This window comes from Etheostoma spectabile, chromosome 9, assembly GCF_008692095.1.
Source record: "Etheostoma spectabile isolate EspeVRDwgs_2016 chromosome 9, UIUC_Espe_1.0, whole genome shotgun sequence".
Lineage (NCBI taxonomy): Eukaryota > Metazoa > Chordata > Actinopteri > Perciformes > Percidae > Etheostoma > Etheostoma spectabile.
Genome location: NC_045741.1, coordinates 36,608,921 through 36,625,821, shown reverse-complemented (window position 1 = coordinate 36,625,821; position 16,901 = coordinate 36,608,921). Strand labels below are relative to the sequence as shown.

The 16,901-nt window shown below is 39.9% G+C and overlaps 1 protein-coding gene across 21 annotated transcripts in view; it reads right to left on the bottom strand.

Annotated features, from left to right (window-relative positions):
* The window catches only part of tcf3b (transcription factor 3b), a 30,382-nt gene extending 14,383 nt beyond the window's left edge, over positions 1–15,999 (bottom strand). For 2 of the 21 annotated variants that reach the window (XM_032526327.1, XM_032526328.1), the window contains exons 1-9: positions 15,422–15,961; positions 12,492–12,588; positions 12,208–12,255; positions 9,988–10,060; positions 3,193–3,266; positions 2,466–2,538; positions 1,432–1,472; positions 1,063–1,195; positions 408–454 (exon numbers count right to left, since the gene is read on the bottom strand). In XM_032526327.1, coding sequence (XP_032382218.1) covers positions 408–454; positions 1,063–1,195; positions 1,432–1,472; positions 2,466–2,538; positions 3,193–3,266; positions 9,988–10,060; positions 12,208–12,255; positions 12,492–12,566 — 564 coding nt within the window. In that variant the 5' untranslated portion in view covers positions 12,567–12,588; positions 15,422–15,961. The other 19 variants (XM_032526324.1, XM_032526325.1, XM_032526330.1 and 16 more) reach the window with 19 other exon arrangements.
* Positions 16,000–16,901: the final 902 nt, after the last annotated feature.

Here is a 16,901-nt window from a genome sequence, read left to right as displayed (position 1 = left end):
TGTGTTCTTACAAAACGTATAATTCAAACCAGGCCACTGAAGAAGGTGAGTTACCAGACTTGACAAAGTACCTCAAAATTCTATAAAAATTGCTCGTCTACATGACAACCCAGACCCTGAACACCACTTGAAACCACTTGAGTGTAGCGTACAGACAACTACAGCGATGAGGTTATTGGGGCCTAAGTTGCCTGACTGTCAGCTCACAGAGTCTGACTGAACAGAGGGTCTTTACCCCTGTCTGTCACAGAACTGCTCAAGCAGAGTGGGGAGAGCAGTGTGTATGTGTGTTGGTCTGTGTGTCTATGTGGAGCCAGTGTGTGCAGAGAGAGAGATGGTGTATGAGAGAGTGAGAGAGAGAGAGAAAGGACTGTGAGCTGGGAAGGCGAGCAGAAATAAGCTCTCACCGAGGACGGCAGGCCAGGGGGTTTCCGAATCTTCTTTGGCTGGGTTTCTACATATGGGCAGGCAGAGAGAGAAAAGTGGAAAGAGAGATAAAAACACAAACAAGGACTTAGCAAAGACATTTGCCAATGGTATGTCAGTTCAGGTGTAGTCTCTTCATCTGCTCAGAATAGAAAATACTGAAGCATGTGTGTGCTAGTGGGTCTGTCAGTGTGAATGAATGTTGCGGTGCCTTCATCTGTATAAAGTTTTGTTTTTTTATAGTCAATTTTGAAATCGACATTCAACAAATCTTTTTAATACAAATAGATTATCAAACAAAAATGGCTCATATCTATGCTCCAACACAATATAAAAAGCTAAGTGTGAACATTATTATTATTATTATTCAGTTAGTCAATTGTTAAACTATTTTGATAATCGAATGATTTCACAAATTGAATTTGGAAATCGTGATGCAATATTTTCACCATTTTCTGATAAATTATAGACTTAAAAAATGAATCAAGAAAGTAGTCGGCAAATTAATCTAAAATTAAAATGAGTAGTTGCAGTTCCAGTTGACTGAATCAAACACGAAAGGTGGAAGATGATGAAAATGAAGAAAGAAAGAAATTACTGGCCCCACATGGTAGATGTCTGGTCCAGTTATCTTACCTATGCCTCCATCAGGCGGCCTTCTCCTGGGGTTGTTTGGGTATGACGGGTAAAATTGGGAGCCAGATTTCAGGCCAGAGGGGGACATGGCATCTGGGCTGGGCATCGCTATGTCGCTAGGAAGAAATCCAGGCTAGGAGAACAGAGAAAGACAGGGAAACAAGGTTTTACTAATAATACTTACAGGGGCGTGGGATAGCACAGCAACAGCTTCTCTTCTAGGAAATGAAGACGGTTCATTCAAAGTGTTTAACATGAAAAGAGAAGTGAGAAAACAGGGCTTCCTTTACAAGACATTAAATGAAATAAGCCCTCACGCACATATAACATTGCGGGGAGATGCAAGGAATAAGCTTAATGTTAACATACCTGGCTTCCAAAGGGAGGGTATGGTGGCCTCTCATTTTTACCTGTATGATAAAAGTGAAGATTCTTTAACCATTAATGTGAGTGAAACCATGAGCTGTGTACATACATTAAGAGGCAATGGTGTGTGCTAAAACAAATGAAAAGTAGGTTTTCTAAAAGTACAAAAAGTCCAGGGATGCCCTCCCCTTCTTCAGTACGCTCAGCTGCATAAAGCGCGCCTGCCAGACAAAACCCTAGGGAAGGTTTCTGCTTCAGTGCCCTAACATCCCCAACACTCAACGAATGAACACAGGCACACACATGCATGTGGACACACATTTTGTCACCCAGAAAACAAAGAATGCACAACAGTCGCATCGGCCATTATCAACATGATTATTTTAAAACTGGACTAGGCAACATGGTCTCCATCACTGAGAATATATACACTCATTCCACTAAAGTGCTAAAAAATACACAATATTGTGTTATAGAAAATGGTATACAGGATTTTACAAATGATACTAGGATATTATATCCCTATGAGCTACATGATACTCTGTCAGTTTAATTTTAGACTTTAATTGTTTGTTTGAATACTAGGGGTGGGATGCCTCCCGATACGATATCATCACAATACTTATGCCACAATAGGATATTATTTTAAACATTTTGCAATATATTACAATTTATTACCTTTTTTCAACTTCTAATTCTTCCCAATTTTAAATGATGATCCCAAAAGGAACACTTTGTCAACATCTGTTTTATCTAAAAAGATACATCCGTTTGTTCATATCACTGCAATTTTCCTGCAAAATGCAATTGTCAAGCAGACAAACTGACCAACACATTTATAATAAAAGATCGACACTTGGAGCCTGTGTTTATCAATACAGTATTGCCACTGAAAATATAGCGATACTGTGCTATATTGATTTTTTCCCCCCACCCCTATTGAATACATGTTCTTCTGCGGGTTTAAAATGTATATACACTTGAAATCCTCAATAAAAGCTGAAGTGGAAAAAAAGAAAGCCAAAAAAAGAACATACCTGCAACCCCTGAACTGATGAATGGAGAGGACAAGCCTTCGTGCTCACTGTAGTGGGACCCTTCGCCATAGCCCTGTAGGAAAAATGGTACATACAAAACAATATGAGTAACCTTAAATAAAGTAAAGATAAATGTAAATTAAAAAAAACATGCAGGCTCTAACATTGGACAAAAAACACCCACAGACAGACTTAAATGACACACACCTATATGGCTTAGTGGTTACCCTCCCTCTGCTTTTCTGTCTAACTAACAGGATCCATGCCAAACAAATCTGCATCAGCTCGAGGGATTCAAACCGACTTTCTTAATTATCAACTTGTGGTAATCAAAGCCTGCTGCATCTATTTCACCCCCTGTTCCTTGTATTTACACAAAGTTGTGCCAAGACAGTTACAGCGGATGTGAAGCTGCAATTACCAGTGGGCTTCCACAGAGGTTCTGGGCTACCAGAGTGCTTGCCAATGCAGGATCCCGAGCCAAGGTTATTAGGTAGAGAGTAAAACTACCACTTCAAATCAAACATGGCACACGGCATGAAAAAGTACTAAGCTGTTGTGATGGTGGGGGGGAAAGGTGGTGTGTGCGTGAGTTCATCTATGACAAAACGATTATCTTAATGTGTGTGAGTGTGTGACAATATCATGGCATCTGGTGTTTAAGCTTAGATCGCCAAACTTAAAATCATGTGTGACTGAAGAGTGTGAGTGCATGTTTAAATCTTACCCGTCCTTGGCTGAAAGAGGGGCTGTTCTGTTCTGCTGATCCCCAAGACCCAGAGCCGCTGCGCTCATCTATTGCTGTAAGAAGAAATATTGTTAAGACTGACAGGTAGGAGACCAGCAAGTTTGTGTGAAGCAATGATGAAAGAATAAAAAAAAGCAGGTTTTACGAATGCTGTGAATAATGCTAGCTATCCCCAAATGACAGTATACAATTGTTATCTTATGTGTCACTGCAGATATGTAGAAATACCATGATGTTAGAGTCATATCAAGAGAACCTGTCACAACGTCCCACTCTAAACATTCAACGTCCTTAAGTGGCCACAATGGGCTTGCACAAACCAGGAGAGAGCATCACTATCGATCACGCTGCCGCATTCAAGATGCAATGCAATGTTACACCATTTCTGAGAGAAACAAAAAGCATTGGAAATGCCGCTCAGGGTATCCATTAGCGTTATTACGGTCACTGAATAACAGAAAGTTAACCATTCACATCACTAATATAATCCAAGAGTATAACATGTAATCTAAACCCTATTGAACTTTCACTCAAAATTGACAGATACACCTAAAATAACACAAAACATAATGTGTAAAGCCAAAACATGAACCACAATGTTTTAGGTAAAGAAAGAACCAATGTGTGGCACAAAGGAAAAACACAGCCAAAAGACTGGTGGAGCAGAAAACTCCAAAATACCCCCATCATCCCCTTCTCCCTGTCTTATGCACTAATGCTATCCAGGCTCTCTGGAGACACACGCCTTAATTGCATGCTGATTTGCATAATTGTGCATATTAATGTGGTTTCCTTATGAATATTCATATTTCCTCTTTGATTTTTGCCTAATTAAAAAAATGTGTGTGAGAAAGCAAGAGAGAGAGAGAGAGAGAGAGCGGGAGAAAGGAGAAAGCAAGGGGACAAGAGGGAGAGAGGTAGGAACAAAAGGGAAGGCAGAGGGAGAGGGGTCTGGGCGAGATCAGCAGCCCGGCTGACGAGTGAGAATGAGTGATGAGACTAACAGAGCAGTGCAAGCACCTACACACGCTGCGACAGCCGTGATCTATAGAGCTGATGCCAGTGGCATGGAGAATCAGGCAAGCAGGGAGGAGAGGGGACCTCAAAAGATCAGCCTCGCTCACTGTCAGATCGGCCCTGCTGAAAGGCCACAGCACTAATAAGCACCGCACCCCCGTCCAATGGCACAGGACACTGGTGGTGACGGGCTTGCTGCTAAATAAAGACTTTGTATGAAGACGCTTTAGCAAAACTTTGGTGCCAAGTAGAGATGTTCCGATACCATTTTTTACTTCCCGATACCGATTCCGATACTTGTGCTGTGGGTATCGGCCGATACCGAGTACCCATACCAGTGTGTTTTTAAAAAAGAAAAAAAAAAAAAATGACTGTGATAATATTATCATTGTGGTAAGGCCTGGCTCAGGTTTAACACTTTTTAAAACATGTATTAATACAGCAAATGGAAGCCATATATTTTAAATAGAACAGTATAAAATGTAAAACATGAACGTTGGACTTGGGGATTTTCCACTTTACTAGAACCCCCTAAATTGATTCGGCAATGAATGTGCCAGTATGTGACCATCGGAACTCGGTGGCGTGCAGCTCCGCACTTCGAGGGGTAAATGTTGACTCTATATGTTGTCCACCCAGTGGGACGTTAAACTTAGCAAAGACATGGGGCACACGTCGGAGCGCCAAATGTCCGTGGTAAAGCTGTCTGCATGCACGTCTTTCCCCAAAGCATACACGAAATGTGTTCCCTAACTGTCTCGTATAATTTGGGTAGCGCAGTTTCGGAGATATATTTACAACCTGGCAAAACCGTACCTTGGCTTCAAATGCTCCATTAAGCAGCGAAATCCCCAAATTTTCGACAACAGACGGTTGGTAATCCAGTACAATAAACTCCAAAACTTTGTTGGTTATCGTTGTTGCTTTTGGCTGTCTTTGGGGAATTTATCTCGTCACTTGAAGGCAGTTTCCAGAGTTTGCTGCTGCAGTTCTTCCTTTTAGCTTTCGTAAATTCGTTGTGCTCTTTAGCGTGACGCGTCTTCAAATGTTTAATTAAGTTGCTGCTGTTGAAATTTGCAACACTCGTGCCACCCCTTGAAATTGCTTCTTTGCATATGTTGCATGTTGCCGTCTTACCGGTGGGAACATCCACGGTAAAGTACTGCCAAACTGCCGACATGATGCGCTAATGCTAGCTTGTTTTAAGGAGGCGTTAGGCGATCAATTCTTCTTCGCCCCTCTAAAACAGCAGCGCAACTATTTTAAGAGTGGCGAAGAAGAACTGTGTCCGAGCTAACGGAGCTAACCAGTAAATAGATTCCTATTTTTAATAGTTTATGTGGTATCGGATCGGTGCCTGTACTCCAGTACTCGCCGATACCGATGCCAGCATTTTCGGCAGTATCGGAGGCATTTCCGATACTGGTATCGGAATCGGAACATCTCTAGTGCCAAGAGAAGCAATGCCTCATTATTGAGATAGAAATCCACTTTAATGAAGATGCATCAACAATGAGCGGGTCTACTTCCAGTCTAGCAACAAATAAATTCATCTTAACACCTTTCTAGTCCCACTTCGAGATTCATCCAAAATGCTGGTAGACCACAAAGTATTTTCACACGTGCTTCACACAGGTAACCCACAAAATAAAAATCACTGTCAACAATAACCTGCACTAAGTAGCCCTACCAAGCCAAAAAGGAGAGGTGAGATGGTAACTTCATAAACTTCTGAGCTATTTTCAATACACCACTCATTCGCCTATGAAGCCTCCATTTGGCCAGCGGGGGTGCAGAGGATAGCGCGAAAGCACGGCTGTGCAGGAGAAGTCTGACAACATTGTTTCACACTTACTGGAGTAATTAACTCTGAAGCAATTAAAACAAGGTGGAGAGCTGCTGAGGTGACAGTACGCTCAGCCAGCCTAGGAGAGCCCCACTATGCTAGAAGAGAGACCTTTCTATTATTGTTAACCTCTTGTCATGTATGATATGAAACACAAATTGAATGTCACTACAGACAACTAAAATATTAAAATTATCCAAAATAAAAGAAGTTCCCACCAAGCTTTATATGTGATTTAAAAAAAATAAGAATTCAATTGGGGTCAAATGCTTATGTATATCCTTGGTATGTTGCTCTTGTACAAGCAAGTAAGCAGGTTTTAAAGAATAAAGTCAAGATGTGTTTTGTACCGTCAAAGTAGGTCAGTGATGTACTCCTACATTTATTACTTTGGCCAGTAAAAATATTTTTAGTACTTTGTTTTAAACCAACCCTTCGCCTGTGACCTAATAAAAATTGCTGTGAGCACAGTAAGAGTCTGCATTCTTAATTAAATCTGGAAAGGACAAACAGAGATCTGCTCAAAAGCTCACACTACAGTTCTAAGCTACTGTAGATGCCTTTCACAGGGCTTCAATTGATTTTCATGACAAGACAATAGTCAATGTGATGCTTACGTAGCAGTACAAACATGCCTCCTTATGTACACTTACACTTTTGTGTTTACATCATACTGGTAGAAGCAGAAAAGCTTTCAATGCTTTGACAAACGTTCTTTTATCATGGATAAATGGGTATTGTTGTTTGGTGTTACATTAGTAACATAATACAATAAAACCTATTATTAACATGGATTACAAATATTAGATATGCTAAAATATTTACAGTCATTTCCACATTTTTTTATGCCAATTGTGAGAAAAAAGGATGCTGTACAACAGACTTCTGAGTATGACGTCCAAGATTATTTGAAGACAGCGTTAAAGTACTTGAGCACTGTAGCTCATGCAAACTAAATAAACCTGATACCAAAATCTCTGCATCTTCAGACAACCATCAATTATCCACGCAAAGCACCAAAGTAAAGTAAGTGATAAACATTTCAACAGTCAACTGACCGGATGATCAAACTGGGAAAAAAAGATTAGAGATTGAAAATACCCCGATTTATCTACTAATTTGACATGCACATAAGAAATGTAAAAGACATGGGTTGGCATGAAAACAACAACAGGTTCTCTGGACGTATATCACATCCATCCAGACTTTTGGCATGTCTAGTGTGAATGTACTTCCAGTGAAAGTAATATGGCAAGACAAATACTGACTCACAACCAGAACCCAGAAAAATATTTATTTTCTGCCACAAAGCTTTCTCACGGCTGCAGGCTTTGAAAACTTCTAATTTAGTTGAAGAAGGAAGCCACTCTCCTTTAAGATTTCCTCTTTCTGAGAGCTCAGATTTTTCAACTGACACCCACCAATACACAGTGAAATACATGACACAATACTGCAGGCCTGTGCAGGTATACAACAGAGAGTGCAAAAGTCAAACATGCAGCGTTTACGCTAGCTACTAAGAGACACCACAATTCACAATGTTGGTTGTTGTGATCTAAGGGAAGCGAGCCTGTCGCGTCCCGTGTATTTGTGTGTGTGAAGGGGGTTGGAGACGTTGCCAGCAGCTGCAGAGGTGACAGAGGGGACGCCTGCCTGAAGGCTTGGCCAGCTCCCACCACACACCGTCACACACTGCCTCCCATACTTCAAGCATCCCACACTTCTTGCCAATCCTCTCCTTTCTTCTCCCCTCTGCTCAACACACCCTTCTACACACTCACACACACACACACACACAACACACACCTAAGGAAGGGAGAAGGAGGCCTAATGCAATTAGCACCCCTCTGAGCAGTTTTGTGTTGATGAATAGAGGTGGTCTGGTGAGCCACTAGGCTGCTCGCTGCTGTTCCCGCGCTACTGGTCGTCTGAATATACAAGCCTCCTTCGTCACATCATAGATGGACATTGTTCTTTAATGGTCATCATTTCTATAATAGATGGGTTTCCTGGCCCATAGCCATATCCTATTTTGGGTTAATAGACAATCCTTTGGAGTTTCAAAAGATGGTCCTGTAGATAAGCACAGCCATTATATATATATATATATATAAAAAAAACACATATGCACCCATTTTACGCCTAATCTATCTATGAGAAACTCCTGGACTGGATTTAGCAGATGTTAACATTTGACATGTGATGGTACCTATAAGCAACCTGTTGTAGAATTAACTTTCTATTTATTCCAGCACCATTTGCAGTTTTATACTGCTCTATTGTATTACTGTTTACAATCCTCATAGAGCTGTTTGTTTTAATCATGGGTGGGCACACGCACACACACACAACACACACACACACACACACACACACAACACAACACACACACACACAACGCACGCACACGTCCAATGTTTGTTTACTTTGTTCAGCTTTGTTGTCATTGTTTTAACCATGCGTTTCTTTCTGTGCAAGTACTTGGAGAGCAACAAAAACCGAAGTCAAATTACTTGTATGTGTTCGCTCCTACTTGGTCATTAAAGCAGATTCTGAATCTACCTGCAGATCTCCCAAAGTTAACTGGGACAGCTTGAAGTATTGCATTAAAATAGGTGTGAATGACCGAGGGCCACACTTTAGGACATGAGGAGGGGGGAAGGAATTAACTCCTCACTGCTTAGTAATTGCCTGCTGTAATAGAAACAAACAGAATCCTGCCTTCGACAGGCTGATCCCTCTATTCAACAAGCTCTCTCTTCCACTCTGGCCACTCACTGCATGCTGGGCCAGTTTAAGAGGCTGTGAGCAAGGAGTGAGGGACATTGTCTCAGTCTCAAGCCATTTCCTGCAGATCAGTGGGGGTAAGAGCCCTGTGCCGTGTTGGGGGAGGAGTGTTTTACACTTCAGCGTGGGGGAGTCGTTTCAAGTCCATAAGCCCCCTTTTTTGCCTTTGTTCCTCAGTGACCAAGTTCTCACTCTGGGGAACACTGAGAAGTGTGACTCAATTTCACACACCAGGTTGGAAGGGTGACAAAGGAACGAAAGTAACACAACTTACTAATAACATTCAGGAAGAGAAAATAGCTCACTTAAAGGCTTCAGGTGCTTGAGGGGGTTAACTGCAGCTACTTTTCACTTTAAAATAGTGAAACAAAGACTATCTTAAGAATGTGGAAAAGATTACTAGACAGATGTTAAAATAAAAAAGGTGTGCAGATATTACTAAATCTGCAAAGTTTTAATACTTTAAAGTAGAGTAAATGGATATTTGTTTTTCTATGAAGATAAGAATCATGGTAAGCCACACCAGGCACAGAGCACGTACTGTAGCATGTCGCTAAATGTGAATTTCTTCTGAAATTATTTACACTAGTTTGAAAGCTTGTTTTGTTTTTGTTTTGTTTATTATTTAAGGATAGCCCCTTGAGATGAACTCTGTTTTTCAAGGGGCTCCCCTATTCTATCACAAACAGTTGAATTAACAAATACAAGCAAAGCCAATTTTGTTTTTTTCCAATTGTAAAAAATTGTTCCAATGAAATCTGCTATCAGCAAAGTCTATGGATTTCCCCGGTTGTATATATTTTTTCAAATGCAATTTTGTAAGCTTTGAGCAACACAAATAAAAAGCATCTCCATTGTGCCTACTGAGGTAGTGGTCTCAAAACTGGTGCAAATAATACAGAAAGTGTCTGCATGCTAGGTACCAAAAGGGATACGTGAGAAAGTCATTTTGTAACTTTGGGAGAGAACATAGATGTAACATTACAATAGTATAATTCTGCCTTGCCGAAAACAAACATGCAGCCACAGTAATGTCAGTTAAAGTCACTTGGGCATACAAGTAGATGTAAAAAAAAAAAAATACAATGTTCAGTGTATGCAGTTTTACTGCTTTAAAAGCTTACCTGAGCCCCCAAACTGACTGCTGGCAAGTGTCATTGTTCTGTTCTTCCCATTGGGTACTGGAGGCGCGAACATCTACAAGACAAAAGAGGAAAGATACAGTATCTACCAAAACAAAGGATGGCACACTTCACACATCCCATTTCCACTAATAAATGACATCACATACAAAGGTTGTTCAGTTCTTGTGTCTTTCTCCTTGATTCCACTAATAAGACGAATTCTATCATAACAGAAAAACATGGTGATAAAAACCACCAAGTTATAAACATGCTTGATTTCTTTATTTGCAAAATACCACGTTTCAAAATTAACTAATTTCTAAATTGTGTGTCAAAATATAAAGAAGCAAAATTCCCCCGCAAAAAAAAAAGGAAAGATATACAGCATTTTGATATGAAACCGTTTAGACACATTTTCATGTAAAGTTGATTCTGCAATACCAACTTTAACTTTCAAAACCCTCTGATGAGGCCGAGGGTTTTGTCACCGAGCCACTGTGGGTTTTACCATGAGGTTATGGTGTGGCCTAAATATCAGCTATGTGGCATCTTTCAGTGACGTGGCCAAACTCTACTTTACAAACCGAACCTTTTTGTAAGTAGGACAACAAAACACAATCTGCCACTACCACTTATGATCTCTTCCTTTTCTTTTCGTTTTAACAGGGTAGGTCTACACGGTCCAACAACCGATTTGGACACCATCTTTGTTTTCCGTTTGGTCACAGATATCTCAAACATGTTTAGTGTTTCTTTATTCAACGTCCAATCTAGCATGCACTTCCTTGACTAGCCAGCAAATATACAAAAAGGATGAAATTTGTTTGTACAATTTTTGACAGTTTCTCACCCAATTATCAATGTCGTCCTTAAACGGAACATCTGCTGATCCAAATTGGCAGCTGATCAGAGTTTTTCTAACACAAACCCAACTGTCTAATGAGAACCTCCCACAAACCCCCTTCACAACAAGGAGTGTTTTTCTTTCATGGGGTAAGGTTTCCTTTAAATACCGATAGTCTGGCGGAGAATAGGACATTAACAATGCAGCTGACTGAATCACGTCATTATAATGAAGCGCCGCCAACAGAATTCATGCACACCAAGGCTTTAAAAAAAAAAAAAACTGTTCCCCTGTCTTACACTTCATAAAATGTCACAGACTCTTGCAATGACACACAGAAACACTTCACTATTAATCAACTGTACTTTGTTTAAAGAAATCTCAGCTGTACTTTGTCATACAAAATCTCAAGGGACATCAAGTCTGCTGACAAATATTCACTAGGAGCCTGAGTTTGGAATAACCTGTTGTGCACTGTAAGAGCTGGGCAATATATCGATATTGTGGTATCAGACTAGATGACGTTTTAAATTTTGGATTTCATCATATTTTAATATGGTATAAGTGGTGTCTTTTCCTGGTTTTAAAGGCTGCATTACAGTAAAGTTGCCATTTTCCTAACTTACCAGCCTATTCTAGCTGTTCTATTATTTGCCTTTACCCACTTAGTCATTGTATCCAGACTGATAATTATTTATCAAAAATCTCATTGTGTAAATATTTTGCGAAAGCACCAATAGTCAACACTACAATAGCGTTGTGGTATTGATATTGAGGTATTTGTACACAAATATGATCTTCATAACACCCAGCCCTATGCCCTGTATATAATAGTGATCAATAGTTGGCAATTTAGCCTTACCAATTATTAGATTTGTTTAGGAGAAAAAAGTAACACAGCTCCATTGGGCCTGTGAGATGTTTATTTCAGTGTAAAGCTCAACAAAGCTTCACAACACAGACAAATAAAAGCTGAACAAAATACCTCTATCCACTTTGTAGATAATGTCTGGAGGATACCTCCAAAAGCATTTCTGTAAAAATGTCTTCCTAAAGACTAAAAATAAATAAAAGAAATGCCGAAGCTGTCTGCTCAACCCAATTCATATATAACAATATTTCCCCCCAGATTCTGTTGACAAGACAAACAGGGGTGAGATTATTTCCGCAGTTTCCTTTAGTCATTACTGACTCCCTATTTACATTTTACAGTGGATACCAGCTCATTGTAGTATTGATCCACTTCCTTGTTGCAGTATCTCTGCATCACCTACACAATTGAAAGATACTATATTTAAAACCTGAGTTAATTTTCACCAGTCACCCTGAGGTACAGCAGTATTTTACTTGCCATGCTTTGATGTGATCAGCACTACCTTTGCATGCCAAGAATGAAGCATGGAAATATCTTGGGCTGACACAACCTATTGTTAAAAAGAAAAAAAAGAAAAGAATTTTTTTTTAAATTTCTGCTGCAGATTTTGAGAAAATAAGCATCCCACTGATTTTTCTTGCTTGCCCCTTTCCCCACTTCTCTCATTCAGACCTCAAGCTCTCCTCTGCTCATACCCAGACCTATATCACACTCTATTTAGCTCTTTCTCCCAATGCCACCCACCTACCACCCAGAACCACCCAGACTGCTCTCCCACTCTCTTACCGCACTGAAATCCAGGAGGTCGTTGAGTTCCTTGTCAGTTCCCACTGCAGCCATTCTTTGCTGCTGTTCGTTCATACCCTTCAGTCTCTAATAAACCCTATGAGAGAAATTTGCAGATACAGGATTTTAATGGCACTAGCAAGCACAAAGAATTTACATTTAGCTCTTTAAAAAACAGAGGGTGATGGTAATGAATGATTCAAACTGCTCTATCTTTGCTGTATATCACAACTCTATGTATTATTGATATTGTTTAGACTCCCGTAAGATATCAATGTAGGGCTAAGTCAGTCAGCATTTTTCTAAAAAAATAAAATTTATAAACTTTAGTATTGCCAGCGCATCAAATTTGTGTTTGTGATTCAAACTTCCAATATAATACTAAAATATACATCCAGGTGAGAGGCAAAGATCTTGTGCATCTGAGAAGTTAAAGTATAGAAATCAATGATCTTCTATTTAGTCTAAGCTGGCCAAAACACAGCTCACATTACTATTTCACTCACTACGGACCGACGGGAGAACAGACAACATTAGCCTCCTTAACACTGTACACTTTGGCTGGGTCTACTTAAAAATGCTGGTTTCAGTCAGACACTGCCTTCCTATCCAAGCAGTAGAAGAGACACTGCCATGAAAAGATGAATGCTCTGCCCTTAGTCAAATCACTACCAAGTAATGACTTAAAAAAATTGTCTTATTTTCCGCAACCCTGGCAAATAACAAGGCCATATGTCGATCATTGCTACATAAAAGAGAATGGAATACATTTACAATTACAGACATAATTGGGACTATTGTTAGCCCAAGGAAATAGGGGTGAAAGGCAGAGCTAATGACTGTATGCAAACACGTCATTACCAAATTACCATATGTCAACTCAGAAAGAACCTTGTCAAATGACACAGTGAGCATGAATAGTGGATTTACCCTGTGTTTTGCATTCCATTGCAAGCCCGAGGCCGCTCTCTGATGCTGAGCGGCGGTTCTGCAAGCTTCACAGGGAACTAGTGGTAGGGGGAGCGAGTGGAAGAATAGAGGCACTTGAACACCAACAGGTGGTGTGCTTTTACAACCTTTTTGCAATACAGCACTAGCATAAATTGATGCAATCAAAAAAAAGATGGATGTTTTAGAGGAAATGCAAGTTGTAACATATCTAGTTGTTACATATAAATAATTTTCTGCATGTATGAAAGTATCACAAGTGACATCAGGGGAGACAAATGGTGCAGTCCAAGTCTAGTAAACTCAGGCAAGCAGAACTAATTTAACCTTGAAAGCAAGGAAACACACACACACACACACACACACACACACACACACACACACACAAGAGTATAGGCTAGGAACATGGCTTTCATTGTTTTTTCAAACTTTTGATAAGATGGCTAATCAAGAACAAAATAGGTCACACACACATACAATAAATGTATACAAGTATGTAAATAGTATTTAACCACTGAGCTAAATTAAATAGAGCACACAGAGGGGCTTAATGTAACAAAATGGCATCTTCGGCTACTGCTGGATCAATATTTGAAGCAAGCAGATTAGGGGGTCTTTGTCACCCCACACAAGGCAGAAAAGGCAGGTCATTCTCCACAAAATAGCCTGCACCTCCACTGGAACAAACTGATCTTAACTGACCAAAAACTTAACGTTTCATATAAATTCAGAACACGAAATGAATGCATGTGCCAGTTGTTATTTTTACCATGGCTTTAAAACTTAGTAATAATAGGCCAAATCAAGTTCCTTCTGCCTGTTTAACAAACATGTAACACATGTCATGTTGTTGACAGTTGGACGATTTAGAAATTTGAAATAACATTTCCGTCCGCATAGGTTGTACATGCCGTTAGTCCTATCAAATGGGGAAATAAAAGCAAAGTTAGCCACTGTAACGTGTGTTTATGTCAATGCGATTACTTTGGGAACAACGAGGGCCGCAGTACTGAACAGAAAAGCATATTCAACTGTTGATTCAAATGCTGTCCCAAAGAAACGGATGTGAATGTTTTGTGCCAGAAACACATAATACACGATAAACACGTCGGGTCAAATAGTTTATAACAATGACATCCAGGGCACCACAGGATGTAGGCTGTGCATTATTTGATAATCTCTGCTAGGCCACATCCAGGGCCAAGCTACTGCTGACAACTAACCCATTCACCATTTATCCTGAAGCATGTTGACATCATCATGAAGACTAACCAACCCATAATCTTCAGTTGTGGCTTCCTAAAGAAAACAAATTATGTGTAAAACAAGTGCAACGGTCGTGACCCTGGAGACCAAGAGCTCCAAACTTCATGCAACAAATAGTGAGCTCTTTCTTTCACATATTAGGGTTCAAGTCATGCACTATGAGGGAGTTCAGTGGAGCAGACGGTGGGGGTGGGAGCAAGAGGAATTTCCTGCCAAATGTGCAATAAAATAAAGTCTAGCTGGTGGCCAGACACTTCCATAAAGGAATGTTTAAAGGGCTACCAAAAGGGGTTTTATGGAAAGTTTGCTCGCGCGCGTATGGAAAATACATGTCGGCCCACTACACAAAGTTTAGCTAAAATGCTCAGCAACATTACACAACGTTTACCATTTAATATTTCCACATTCTGGCAACAGCTAGTGGTGGAAGACACACGATGAAAAACAAAATGAGGCGTGTTAGGCAGGACTAACACTTAACGTTAGTGGGGTCTTTTAGCAGAACAAAGGAGTAATTTCCTCCTCTCCGTGGTCGATGCGGAGACCATCACACACTTGGCTCGCCACCTCAAACCAGACAAAAACTTACATCCCCCGCTTTAACCACACATTCCCAAAAACTTTTCGCAAATTGCAGGCGTCAAAATAGGTGTCACTTAAACCCATACAATTCATGCAGCTTCCCCCGAAACATTAAGCGAAAGAAGGTGTTTTACCTCTCCTCTGCAAGTGTCTGATATCCAACAGTAAAAAGAAAAGCTGAGAATCGCGAGGGGAAAAACATAAAACTTCAAGAGAATTTCGACCTCAGTGCATGTAACGCATTGGAGCACCGTAGATGTCTTCCTTTTGTCCCGGTAAGCAGGCTTTTCACACTGCGCACACGTGTTTGCTTCAATGTTACAAGTCTGAGTGCAAACAAATCTATTATGGTAACTAATCTCGCGTCTTCCTTTTTTGTTGTTACAACTGAGATGATTTCATTCTTCTCGTAGACATCTTCACCACCTCCGTCCACATTGTCAGACGCAACAACGTATCCCTCCGCACAAAAGTGAGGGCCTCAATGCCAGCGGTGTCCGATTTCAAACGCCTTTGAGAGACGGGTTATTTTCGCAGAGTAAAAAATACAGCTTTTACGTCTTCCGACGGCCAAAACGACGGAAATGTTTAATGCCGAAGCTTGGCTATGTGTAATTTATCTGTAATCCTTAAAAATGTAAGAGCTCCACGAGCACTAGGTCGTCCAGCGGAAGGCTATCGTAAGAAAGTTACCTGCGATTACACAGCAGCAGCTTGACGAGATGGCACGATAAATGCGAAAGAGCTCAGCAAATGGGGAAGCGTGTGCGCTTGATTGACAGCAATGGCAGCCATTGAACAGCTTGAAATCCAAGTTGAACCCGCCTTTTTCTTGACGCTCACTTTCCCTGTGTGCTCAGGGAAGCTGGCTGAGGGGGGCTCAAACATGCCCGCTGACATCATTTTTATTACTTTGGTTGGTGTGTCTTCTTTCAAAACAGAAAAACAACGCACGGCTTTAAAATATTTGGTTTTCATTACAACAGCAACTATAAACTAAATAACTATTTCAATTGTTACTGTAGTTTTTTATCTTAACATTTAAATTATGCTTAATGTAAAACTATTATTAATTTTTTCTATAAAAATTTAACTGTATGACATAAGCTGAATGTTATTAAAATATTTATCTTATGATTTCCTGATGCATGCATGGGTTGTTATGAAGAAGAACTATTCCGTATATTTTTTAGACACAGCACTTACATGAACTTACATTTGATGAAGAAACTAACGTATTTGCAAACATTGTCTGGTTCCAAAATAATATTTCATCCAGCTGGTTATACTTAAAAATTATAAACTGCTGTCATCATGAAAGTTCTGCAACCAACAATTATTTTTTATTATTGATTAATCTGCTGTTTATTTTCTCAACTAATTGTCTTGTCTACAAAAAAAATCAGAAATAGCACCAAAAAAATAAACATTATAATTTACCAGAGACCAAGGGAATGTATTTAAATTGATTGTTTTATACAACCAACACATAAACCTGCAACATATTAGTTTACGGTCAGAAATAAGAAAATATATAACAAACGCATCAAGTCCTCATAATTAAGAAGCTTGAATGGGCAAATGTTTGGCATTTTTGCTTGAAAACGGACTGAA